The 12345-nt window shown below is 46.5% G+C and overlaps 1 protein-coding gene across 1 annotated transcript in view; it reads left to right on the forward strand.

Annotated features, from left to right (window-relative positions):
* LOC139745701 (B-cell receptor CD22-like) overlaps positions 1–12345 on the forward strand; it is a 382571-nt gene that overhangs the window by 310238 nt on the left and 59988 nt on the right. Inside the window, exon 3 of the mRNA XM_071656138.1 lies at positions 675–862. Coding sequence (XP_071512239.1) covers positions 675–862 — 188 coding nt within the window. The remainder of the gene's footprint in view (positions 1–674; positions 863–12345) is intronic.

Consider the following 12345-nt stretch of genomic DNA (forward strand, 5'->3'; position numbering starts at 1 on the left):
ATCTCGTGGGATGGGTTACTTACATGTGTTTAACGAGGTTTAATGTTGGTTGGTTAGTGGTAGTGGTAGCAGTAATGGTGGTAGTAGTGGTAGTAGTAATGGTAGTAGTGGTAGTAGTAGTAGTGGTAGTAGTAGTAGTTAGTAATGGTCGTAGTAGTAGTAATGGTATTAGTGGTCGTAGTAGTAATTTTGGTAGTAGTAGTAATGGTAGTAGTGGTAGTAGTAGTAGTAATGGTGGTAATGGTGGTAGTGGCAGGAGGAGCAGTGGTGATAACATATCAGCCATGCGTGGGCGGTGACCAGCCGCGTGCCGTAGCGCACAGAGAGAGAGAGAGAGAGAGAGAGAGAGAGAGAGAGAGAGAGAGAGAGAGAGAGAGATTGTTTGTTTGTTTATGAATATTGTTTGGAGTGTAGGGGGGGGGGGGGAAATGGGGGTGTCTACCTAACGATGGTTGTTGAAAGCGATAGATAATTTCAGGTCAGAGTACACCCCCCCCCCCCCCGGTAATGTAGTACACGTGTACATATGTACTACACTCGTGTACTAACAGCACCCCCAGTGGGTGTAGTACATACTAATGGGTCTGTGTGTATACGTATGTGTGTGTACATAGGGTGTGTGTGTGTGTTTACATGGCTTTTACCTCGCCTGACTCTTCTCTCTTCTCTTGCAGCCACGACATGCGCGCCCCCCAGCCCCAGGGGCGTACGCAGAAGGGAGAGGGGAGGCTGACGGTGGGCGGGGGCGTGGCCACTCTCACATATCACAGCGTAACCCCACAGCACGCTGGACTGTACGAGTGTAGGGTCGACTTTTACGACAGCCCCGCCCAGTCCAACTTCGTCAACTTGACTGTCATAGGTGAGTGTGAGGGAGAGGGAGAGGGAGGGTGAGTGAGGGAGGGTGAGGGAGGGTGGGAGAGGGTGAGAGAGGGAGGGAGGGTGAGAGAGGGAGAGGGAGTGTGAGGGAACTTCGTCAACCTGACTGTCATAGGTGAGTGTGGGAGTGTGAGGGAGGGAGAGGGTGGGAGGGTGAGAGAGGGAGAGGGGGTGTGAGGGAGTGTGAGGGAACTTCGTCAACCTGACTGTCATAGGTGAGTGTGGGAGTGTGAGGGAGGGAGAGGGAGGGAGGGTGAGAGAGGGAGAGGGGGTGTGAGGGAGGGGGAGGGAGAGGGAGGGTGAGAGAGGGGGGAGGGAGAGTCCTGGCTCTTAGTGTGTGTCAGTGAGAGAGAGAGAGAGAGAGAGAGAGAGAGAGAGAGAGAGAGAGAGAGAGTCCTGGCTCTGAGAGTCTTGGTCCACTCTCTCTCTCTCTCTCTCTCTCTCTCTCTCTCTCTCTCTCTCTCTCTCTCTCTCTCTCTCTGCGTGTCATTGTACCCACACTGGACACCACCTCACTGTATGGCCATTGGGGGGCTTCTCTCCCCCCTTCCCTCTCCCCACTGTATATACACTATCTGCACTGTATTCCCTCACTGTATTTCCACTGAACAGTGCACTGTGTATTCCCTCACTGTATTTCCACTGAACAGTGCACTGTGTATTCCCTTACTGTATTTCCACTGGACAGTGCACTGTATTCCTTCACTGTATTTAACAGTGAACAATTCACTGTATTTCACATGAAGAATCAGTCATTATTTCACTGTAATCGCACCATTTCATCTCGCTGTTTCGTTCTATTTCACCTCTGTATTTCAGTCGATTGTGCTGTATTTTACCGCATTATTTGTACCCTGTCCTGAATTTATTTGTTGTTAATTAAGAGAAGCGGCAAAGGTAAGTACATGTAAACATTCTCCATTTCTTGTGTTATAACCTTAGCCGAAGCTGTGCCTATATATATATATATATATATATATATATATATATATATATATATATATATATATATATATATATATATTATCCCTGGGGATAGGGGAGAAAGAATACTTCCCACGTATTCTCTGCGTGTCGTAGAAGGCGACTAAAAGGGGAGGGAGCAGGGAACTGGAAATCCTCCCCTCTCGTTTTTTTTTTTTTAATTTTCCAAGGGAAGGAACAGAGAAGGGGGCCAAGTGAGGATATTCCCTCAAAGGCCCAGTCCTCTGTTCTTGGGGCTACCTCGCTAACGCGGGAAATGGCGAATGGTTTGAAAAAAAAAAAATACATATATATATATATATTATCCCTGGGGATAGGGGAGAAAGAATACTTCCCACGTATTCCCTGCGTGTCGTAGAAGGCGACTAAAAGGGGAGGGAGCGGGTGGCTGGAAATCCTCCCCTCTCGTTTTTTTTTTAATTTTCCAAAAGAAGGAACAGAGAAGGGTGCCAAGTGAGGATATTCCCTCAGAGGCCCAGTTCTCTGTTCTTAAGACCTCACACCAACCTCACTGTAGCCTCATAACCTCGCATTAACCCACCCAGTAACCTCATAGCCTCACACCAACCTCAGAGCAGCCTCATAACCTCATATTAACCCACCCAGTAACCTCGTACCCTCACACCAACCTCAGAGCTGCCTCATAACCTCATATTAACCCAGCCAGTAACCTCATAGCCTCACACCAACCTCAGAGCAGCCTCATAACCTCATATTAACCCACCCAGTAAGCTTTGTACCCTCACACCAACCTCACTGTAGCCTCATAACCTCGCATTAACCCACCCAGTAACCTCACAGCCTCACACCAACCTCAGAGCAGCCTCATAACCTCATATTAACCCACCCAGTAACCTCGTACCCTCACACCACCCCCAGTACAACCTCATACCCTGTCGTAAAGCCACACGGTAAACCTCATACGCCTCACACCACACCACCTCCCGTATCAGACGTGCCCTACCTCACGTTTACTCATGACTCATAACCTCACAAAAAGGTTCAAAAAGCATTTGCTAGTGTCATTTAAACCTCATTCATTACAGTGGTAATGCCAGCAGTGGAAGAATGGAATATGTCGTTTACTTAAAGGGTGTCATCTCATTTTCCTCATGAAAACAAAAATGATAATAATGAGGCGAGAACTTGCGTGTATTGATGATCATGGACGACCCCCCTCCCCCTTAAACCCCCCTAAACCCCCCATATATCTTTTTTTTTGGAGGGGGAGATAAAAAAAACCGGGTATTGCTGGAGTTTACCAAAGAGGCGTTTAAAAAAAAAAACGGGAAGTAGATTTTCAAGCAGAGCCCAGCGGCGTTTTTTTTTATTTAAATTTTTTTTTTTTATATAAATTGAGTTTTGTTTAAAGGTTTGATTGATTAGAAAAAGAGAAGGGGGAAGTGATGTGAAGGTTGGGGAGGGGGGAGGGGGGGTGATGTTTTTATTTGTTGTCAATATGGACGTATTTATTGTTGTGTCTTTGTCATGTTAGCGCCCTTATGTGACTCTTTCTCCCCATTTTCTCCCCCTCCCCATTTTAGATCTCTATCCTCCCCATTTTCATCTCTTCGTAATCTCCCCATTGATATCACCTATCCTCTTCTCCCTCTTTCTCCACCTAGCCTTTCCATCACCCTTCGTAATAGCTCTCCCATATTCTCCCCCCCATTTTTATCTCCCCATGTCCTTCTCGTTTTAACTCTACAACCTCCCCACTTCACCACCTTCTCTACCCTCCCCTCCCCTCCCCAATCCATCCTGCTCATATATATATATATATATATATATATATATATATATATATATATATATATATATATATATATATTATCCCTGGGGATGGGGAGAAAGAATACTTCCCACGTATTCCCTGCGTGTCGTAGAAGGCGACTAAAAGGGAAGGGAGCGGGGGGCTGGAAATCCTCCCCTCTCGTTTTTTTTTTTTTTTTTTTTTTTTCCTAAAGAGGGAACAGAGAAGAGGTCCAGGTGAGGATATTCCCTCAAAGGCCCAGTCCTCTGTTCTCAACGCTACCTCGCTATCGCGGGAAATGGCGAATAGTTTGAAAAAAAAAAAAAAAGAAATAAAGAGGATTAATTAAAGCGTTTTTCCCGTTTTCTTTGACTCGGTTTCAGGGGTTTTTTTTTGGTAGGGGGGGGCGCGGTGGGCTGAAAGGAGAAAGGGTAATGTGGTTTATGATGGAAAGGGGTGGGTTTGGTGTAGTGGGGGGGGAGGGTGAGGTGGGTTGGGAGTGGAAGAGAAGGTTGTGAGGATGGAACAGTCACGTTTTCCGTTAAGGGAAAGGAAAACGGGATGGGTAGGAGGGATATTTTACCACTGGGACGAGGGTCTGTACCACTGGGACGAGGGTATGTACCACTGGGACGAGGGTATGTACCACTGGGACGAGGATCTGTACCACTGGGACGAGGGTATGTACCACTGGGACGAGGGTATGTACCACTGGGACGAGGATCTGTACCACTGGGACGAGGGTCTGTACCACTGGGACGAGGGTCTGTACCACTGGGAGGAGGGTCTGTACCACTGGGACGAGGGTATGTACAACTGGGACGAGGGTATGTACCACTGGGACGAGGGTCTGTACCACTGGGACGAGGGTATGTACAACTGGGACGAGGGTATGTACCACTGGGACGAGGGTCTGTACCACTGGGACGAGGGTATGTACCACTGGGACGAGGGTATGTACAACTGGGACGAGGGTATGTACCACTGGGACGAGGGTCTGTACCACTGGGACGAGGGTATGTACCACTGGGACGAGATAGATAGATAGATAGATCGATAGATTACAGTTCAATTCACTGAATTTGATTCGAGTCCCTCATGCTCTTTGCTTTGCTCCACCCCCTTCCCCCCCCTGTATCTCACCTCCCCCCCTTAAAAAAAAAGGGGGGAGGGGGGTTGTTGTGTGTTCTTAATCCTTTAAAAAGACATAGATCTTTCTCTTGTTATTTTCTTTGTTGTTGTTGTTGTTGTGTTCTTGTTCGTTGTTGCTGTTGTTGTTGTTGTTGTTGTTGTTGTGGGGGGGAGAGACATAGAGAGAATGTCTGTTGAGCGAGGCGGTGGCAAAAGGAAACTGGGGTTCGCGTCGTGGCCACTTTGGACTGAGGGCGCCCACGCCCCCCGAGCCCCCTTGTCGCACACGAGTGCACAATTTTTTCAGCAGATGTGGATCTGATCTTGTTTGGCCACCAGGCCCCTCGGACCCTGGTGGGGGGGGGGGGGTGTATCCTCACTACTACCCCCCCTCCCCCCCCCCCGCACGAAGCCACTGTGGAGCCACTGGTGTTATTGTGTTATCTCTTATCGGTGTTGTGTTGCGCTCTCTCTCGATGTAGTCTATTTTTCCCCACATCTGTTATCATGGTTTATATATATATATATATATATATATATATATATATATATATATATATATATATATATATATATATATGTATATCATAACTCGGTGTGATATCTGCGTGTTTGTGTGTGTGTAGCTGATTGGATGGGTTTGGGGAGAGCGGCGTGCCGACGGATCGTTTTCTGTGGGCGATCCGCCAACGGAAAACGTTGATTGGTGGACAGATTGCGGTGGTGGGGGGGAGGGGTTTGTTTATTTGTTTACCGTTGAGTGTTTTGCCTGAAGACAAGTTGTAGAAAAAGATGTGTGTTGTGTTGTGTGTTGTGTGTTGTGGGCAGGGGGGAGGTGGACGTGGTCAGGGGAGGAGAGGGGAATGTTGTGTAAAGAAAACGTATTGAAAGACGCGCTTACACACACACACACACACACACACACACACACGTACTCACTATTATACACACATGTATACACACACACACACACACACACACACACACACGTACTCACTATTATACACACATGTATACACACACACACACACACACGTACTCACTATTATACACACATATATACACACACACACACACACACACACACACACACACACGCACGCGCTCGCACACGTATACACGCACGTACAGTTATACACACATGTGAACACACACACACGCACTCACTCACGCACGCACGCAAGACACCTACCCAATTAACGCTTAAAGACACAAAACTCTGCTTTTTATTAACTCTTTCTATGCTATAACTTGCTTGACGCGCGCGCGCGCGCGTGTGTGTGTGTGTGTGTGTGTGTGTGTGTGTGTGTGTATGTCAGTGTGTGTGTGTGTGTGTGTGTGTGTGTGTGTGTGTGTGTGTGTGTCAGTGTGTGTGTCAGTGTGTGTGTGTGTGTGTGTGTGTGTGTGCCAGTGTGTGTGTGTGTGTCAGTGTGTGTGTGTCAGTGTGTGTGTGTGTGTGTGTGTGTGTGTGCCAGTGTGTGTGTGTGTGTGTCAGTGTGTGTGTGTGTGTGTGTGTGTGTGTGTGTGTGCCAGTGTGTGTGTGTGTGTGTCAGTGTGTGTGTGTGTGTGTGTGTCAGCTACAAAACTCATCAGGAACCCGCGGCTGAGAGAGAGAGAGAGAGAGAGAGAGAGAGAGAGGGGAATAGAGATAGATTACCCTGGGGGGGTGGAGGGGTGGACGATAGAGTCCCCTCACCGCCCATAATTCAACCAGACAGATGACTCACCACAATCTCGATGGTATAAAACCCCTCTTGCATATATATATATATATATATATATATATATATATATATATATATATATATATATATTGGAAAGGATCACCATTGAGTGCGTGAATCAAGTATATTCTTACGAGTCCACGGGGGGAAATGAAACACGATAAGTTCCCAAGTGCACTTTTGTGTAATAATCACATCATCATCATCATCATCAGGGTGAGACACAAGAGAGAAATGTAACAATCAGTTGATATACAACGAAGAGACGTCGCAAATGGCGTTCTAGCTACGTCTCTTCTTCGTTGTATATCAACTGACTTATATTTCTCTCTTGTGTCTCGCCCTGATGATGTGATTATCACACGAAAGTGCACTTGGCAACTTATCGTGTTTCATTTCCCCCCATGGACTCATACGAATATATATATATATATATATATATATATATATATATATATATATATATATATATATATATATATAAATCTAATGTAATTTACATTTGTCGTTCCTACATTTTGAGGTGGCGACTCCAAACTCCCACACAACAGTGTGAGTCTTTGAGATTAAAACTATAAAAATGACCCCAGTCCAAAAAAATGATAAAGCAAATTACGCGAAGTGGCTGAAAATCAGGGATTATATTGCGACAAAATGAACCTTAACTGCCCTCTGCTCTGTGGTGGGTGTGTTGGGGGGTTGCAAGAAGGTCTTATCCCACAGGGGACCCTACTGGTGTCTTGTGTGAGTTTGTGTCTATCAGGGGGTTGTGGAGGGGGGTTGTGGAGGGGGGTTGTGGAGGGGGGTTGTGGAGGGGGGTTGTGGGGGGGGGTTGTGGGGGTTGTAGGAATATTCAGTTCCACGGTTGTGGTTGTAGGTTGTATTACATGGTTATAATTTGCTGTGGGGGTCGTGTCTTTGCTGTGGGGGTCGTGTCTTTGCTGTGGGGGTCGTGTCTTTGCTGTGCGGGTCGTGTCTTTGCTGTGGGGGTCGTGTCTTTGCTGTGGGGGTCGTGTCTTTGCTGTGGGGGTCGTGTCTTTGCTGTGGGGGTCGTGTCTTTGCTGTGGGGGTCGTGTCTTTGCTGTGGGGGTCGTGTCTTTGCTGTGGGGGTCGTGTCTTTGCTGTGGGGGTCGTGTCTTTGCTGTGGGGGTCGTGTCTTTGCTGTGGGGGTCGTGTCTTTGCTGTGCGGGTCGTGTCTTTGCTGTGGGGGTCGTGTCTTTGCTGTGGGGGTCGTGTCTTTGCTGTGGGGGTCGTGTCTTTGCTGTGGGGGTCGTGTCTTTGCTGTGGGGGTCGTGTCTTTGCTGTGCGGGTCGTGTCTTTGCTGTGGGGGTCGTGTCTTTGCTGTGCGGGTCGTGTCTTTGCTGTGCGGGTCGTGTCTTTGCTGTGGGGGTTGTGTCTTTGCTGTGGGGGTCGTGTCTTTGCTGTGGGGGTCGTGTCTTTGCTGTAGGGTCGTGTCTTTGCTGTGGGGGTCGTGTCTTTGCTGTGGGGGTCGTGTCTTTGCTGTGGGGGTCGTGTCTTTGCTGTGGGGGTCGTGTCTTTGCTGTGGGGGTCGTGTCTTTGCTGTGCGGGTCGTGTCTTTGCTGTGGGGGTCGTGTCTTTGCTGTGCGGGTCGTGTCTTTGCTGTGCGGGTCGTGTCTTTGCTGTGGGGGTTGTGTCTTTGCTGTGGGGGTCGTGTCTTTGCTGTGGGGGTCGTGTCTTTGCTGTAGGGGTCGTGTCTTTGCTGTGGGGGTCGTGTCTTTGCTGTGGGGGTCGTGTCTTTGCTGTGGGGGTCGTGTCTTTGCTGTGGGGGTCGTGTCTTTGCTGTGGGGGTCGTGTCTTTGCTGTGGGGGTCGTGTCTTTGTTGTGGGGTCGTGTCTTTGTTGTGGGGTCGTGTCTTTGCTGTGGGGGTCGTGTCTTTGCTGTGGGGGTCGTGTCTTTGCTGTGGGGGTCGTGTCTTTGTTGTGGGGGTCGTGTCTTTGCTTTGGGGGTCATGTCTTTGTTGTGGGGGTCGTGTCTTTGCTGTGGGGGTCGTGTCTTTGCTGTGGGGGTCGTGTCTTTGCTGTGGGGGTCGTGTCTTTGCTGTGGGGGTCGTGTCTTTGTTGTGGGGGTCGTGTCTTTGCTGTGGGGGTCGTGTCTTTGCTGTGGGGGTCGTGTCTTTGCTTTGGGTGTCGTGTCTTTGCTGTGAGGTCGTGTCTTTGCTGTGGTTAGACCAGTGTAGTGTGTGTAAGGTTGTATATGCTGTGGCATATGTTGTATTCCTTGTATTATTGTATTTCTCTATATGTAATCTACTCTCTATTATATGTAATCTACTCTCTACTATCATGTAATCTACTGTCTATTATATGTAATCTACTCTCTACTATCATGTAATCTACTCTCTACTATCATGTAATCTACTCTCTATTATATGTAATCTACTCTCTATTATATGTAATCTACTCTCTACTATCATGTAATCTACTCTCTATTATATGTAATCTACTCTCTATTATATGTAATCTACTCTCTACTATCATGTAATCTACTCTCTATTATATGTAATCTACTCTCTTTTATATGTAATCTGCTCTCTACTATCTTATGTAATCTAATCTCTACTAGTATATGTAATTTACTCTATTATGTATATAATCTACTCTTTAGTATATGTAATCTGCTCTCTATCAAATGTACTTTACTATTATATGTAATCAACTCTTACATGTAATCTACTCTCTACTATTATATGTAATCTATGTAATCTACTCTGTAGTATATGTAATCTACTCTGTAGTATACGTAATCTACTCTGTAGTATACGTAATCTACTCTCCTCTTCCTTATTGAGTTATAAGGTCCAGGTGTGTGGTGTTGTAAGTGTTGTTGTAAGTGTTGTTGTAAGTATTGTTGTAAGTGTTGTTGTAAGTGTTGTAAGTATTGTTAGTGTTGTTGTAAGTGTTGTTGTAAGTGTTGTTGTAAGTGTTGTAAGTATCGTTGTAAATGTTGTTGTAAGTGTTGTTGTAAGTGTTGTAAGTATTGTTGTAAGTGTTGTTGTAAGTGTTGTTGTAAGTGTTGTAAGTATTGTTAGTGTTGTTGTAAGTGTTGTTGTAAGTGTTGTTGTAAGTATTGTTGTAAATGTTGTTGTAAGTGTTGTAAGTATTGTTGTAAATGTTGTTGTAAGTGTTATTGTAAGTGTTGTAAGTATTGTTGTAAATGTTGTTGTAAGTATTGTTAGTGTTGTTGTAAGTGTTGTTGTAAGTGTTGTTGTAAGTGTTGTAAGTATCGTTGTAAATGTTGTTGTAAGTGTTGTTGTAAGTGTTGTTGTAAATGTTGTTGTAAGTGTTGTAAGTGTTGTGAATGTTCTTTAATTGTTAGCGAGACGGTGTCTGGGTGGGTGGAGGGGGTTAAAATTGTCTCTCTCTCTCTCTCGTTCCTTCGCCAAATATTTTGGTCGTCGTTTTGGAGGCAGCGATATTTTATGTGAGATGATACACAATATCGATGCATAATCTACACGAGCCTCGGGGGGGGGGGGGGGGCCCTCCCTCTTTTGTACACAATATCGATGTTTTCTTTTGTACACTAGTGTCGATATTTTAGTTTTTTTTTTTTTTTTATATATGATGGTGTAGTCTGGAGTTTGTGGTGTGGCAATATTCTCTCTCTCTCTCTCTCTCTCTCTCTCTCTCTCTCTCTCTCTCTCTCTCTCTCTCTCTCTCTCTCTCTCTCTTTCTCTCTCTCTCTTTCTTTCTCTCTCTCTCTCTCTCTCTCTCTCTCTCTCTCTCTCTCTCTCTCTCTCTCTCTCTTGTGTGGGAACCTTGGCTCCTCCCTTATTATGTATATATTGTGGCGATATTTTGGTTTTTTGTATGGGGGGGTTATATGATGCGGGAGCCCCCCCCCCCCTTCTCTTACCCCAGATATTGTGTGTGTGTGTGTGTTTGTGTGTGTAGCCTCCTGTAACGCATATATGTTACAGGAGAGAGAGAGAGAGAGAGAGAGAGAGAGAGAGAGAGAGAGAGAATATGAGATTTGGATCATGTGAGGAAAAGAGAGAGGGAGTGTGGGTGATTTGATCATATACCCGAGTCTATAAACATGCTAGGCCAAATAGAGGTTCAAGCGATCCCCTTCTATAAAGGCAGTATTGCCCCTAATTGGCAATTTCTCCGGGGGTGGAACGGGCCAATCCACACCCCACGGGGGCGCCCAAAACCCCCACACCCCCACACACCCCCTCTCTCTCACATTCGCCGTACGTAAGACCTTATGGTACAAACTTACGCCATTAAAGCCTTTTACTGGCGCCAGATGGCAGCACCAGCGCCAGCTGACTCGTATGTAAACAAAGGAGGGCGAGGAGGGGGGGAAAACGCGCGCGCGCGCGCGAGCGCTTCTTGCCTGTAAGTGCCAAGGTGAGGTTGGCTGTCGAGGTGAGGTTGGACCTTAACCTCGCCTACAGTAACTGATTATAACATTTTTTTCGTTAAATCTACGTTAAAATTTTTTATTGAGTTAGATTTGTAGTTTATTATACTGTTGGGTAATTACGTCTTTTTTTATATATATATATATATATATATATATATATATATATATATATATATATATATATATATATATATATATATATTTGAAAAGGTAAATGGACTTGTTTGATCCATGTGGGTATATATATATTTTTTTTGGTTTCGTGTTAGAGATGTTCTGTGCCAAGCTGAGCTGTGGAAGGGATGTTCTGTGGTAAGCTAAGCTGTGGAAGGGGTGTTCTATGGTAAGCTAAGCTGTGGAGGAGATGCTCTGTGGTAAGCTAAGCTGTGGAGGAGATGTTCTATGGTAAGCTAAGCTGTGGAGGAGATGCTCTATGCCAAGCTGTGGTGTGGAGATGATCTGTGTTAAGCTAAGCTGGGGAGGAGATATTCTTTGTTAAGCTGAGCTGTGGGGGAGATGTTCTATGCCAAGCTGAGTTGTGGAGGAGATGTTCTTCGGTAAGCTAAGCTGTGGAGGGAGGGAGGGGGGTGGTGTTCTATGCCAAGCTGAGGAGGAGATGCTCTATGATAAGCTAAGCTGTGGAGGGGGGAGGTGTTCTATGCCAAGCTGAGGAGGAGATGCTCTATGGTAAGCTAAGCTGTGGAGGGGGGGGGTGGTGTTCTATGCCAAGCTGGGGTGTGTGTGTGTGTGTGTGTGTGTGTGGAGGTGATGTCAAGCAAGCAGGCAGAGTCTGTGTATGACACAGACAGTGAGACCCGATCTAGGTGTGGGTGATGGTGGTGGGGGGGCCTTACCACCCCTTTCCCCCCCCCTTCCCCCACCCCTTCCCCACAGCCGTGCATGAGGAGGAGGAGAACCCCACACACACCCCCACACACACCCCCCACACCCTCCCGTCGTCCACGCAGAGCGTCAGTCATTTGCAATTTGATCGGTTTGCCTAAAATCATCCAGCGTGCATAATGAACCATACAGAGAGAGAGAGAGAGAGAGAGAGAGAGAGAGAGAGAGAGAGAGAGGAGGGGGTGGTAAGATAGAGAGAGAGAGAGAGAGAGAGAGAGAGAGAGAGAGAGAGGAAGGGGTGGTAAGATAGAGAGAGAGAGAGAGAGAGAGAGAGAGAGAGAGAGAGAGAGGAGGGGTGCTAAGATAGATAGATAGATAGAGAGAAAGAGAGAGAGAGAGAGAGAGAGAGAGAGAGAGAGAGAGAGAGGAGGGGGTGGTAAGATAGAGAGATAGAGAGAGAGAGAGAGAGAGAGAGAGAGAGAGAGAGAGAGAGAGAGAGAGAGAGAGGAGGGGGTGGTAAGATAGAGAGAGAGAGAGAGAGAGAGAGAGAGAGAGAGAGAGAGAGAGAGAGATTAACCGTGGTATGCCACAGCCTCGTTATTATCCGGAGTGCATGACACATTAAACCCTACGAGCTGG

This window comes from Panulirus ornatus, chromosome 62, assembly GCF_036320965.1.
Source record: "Panulirus ornatus isolate Po-2019 chromosome 62, ASM3632096v1, whole genome shotgun sequence".
In the NCBI taxonomy this organism is placed as follows: domain Eukaryota; kingdom Metazoa; phylum Arthropoda; class Malacostraca; order Decapoda; family Palinuridae; genus Panulirus; species Panulirus ornatus.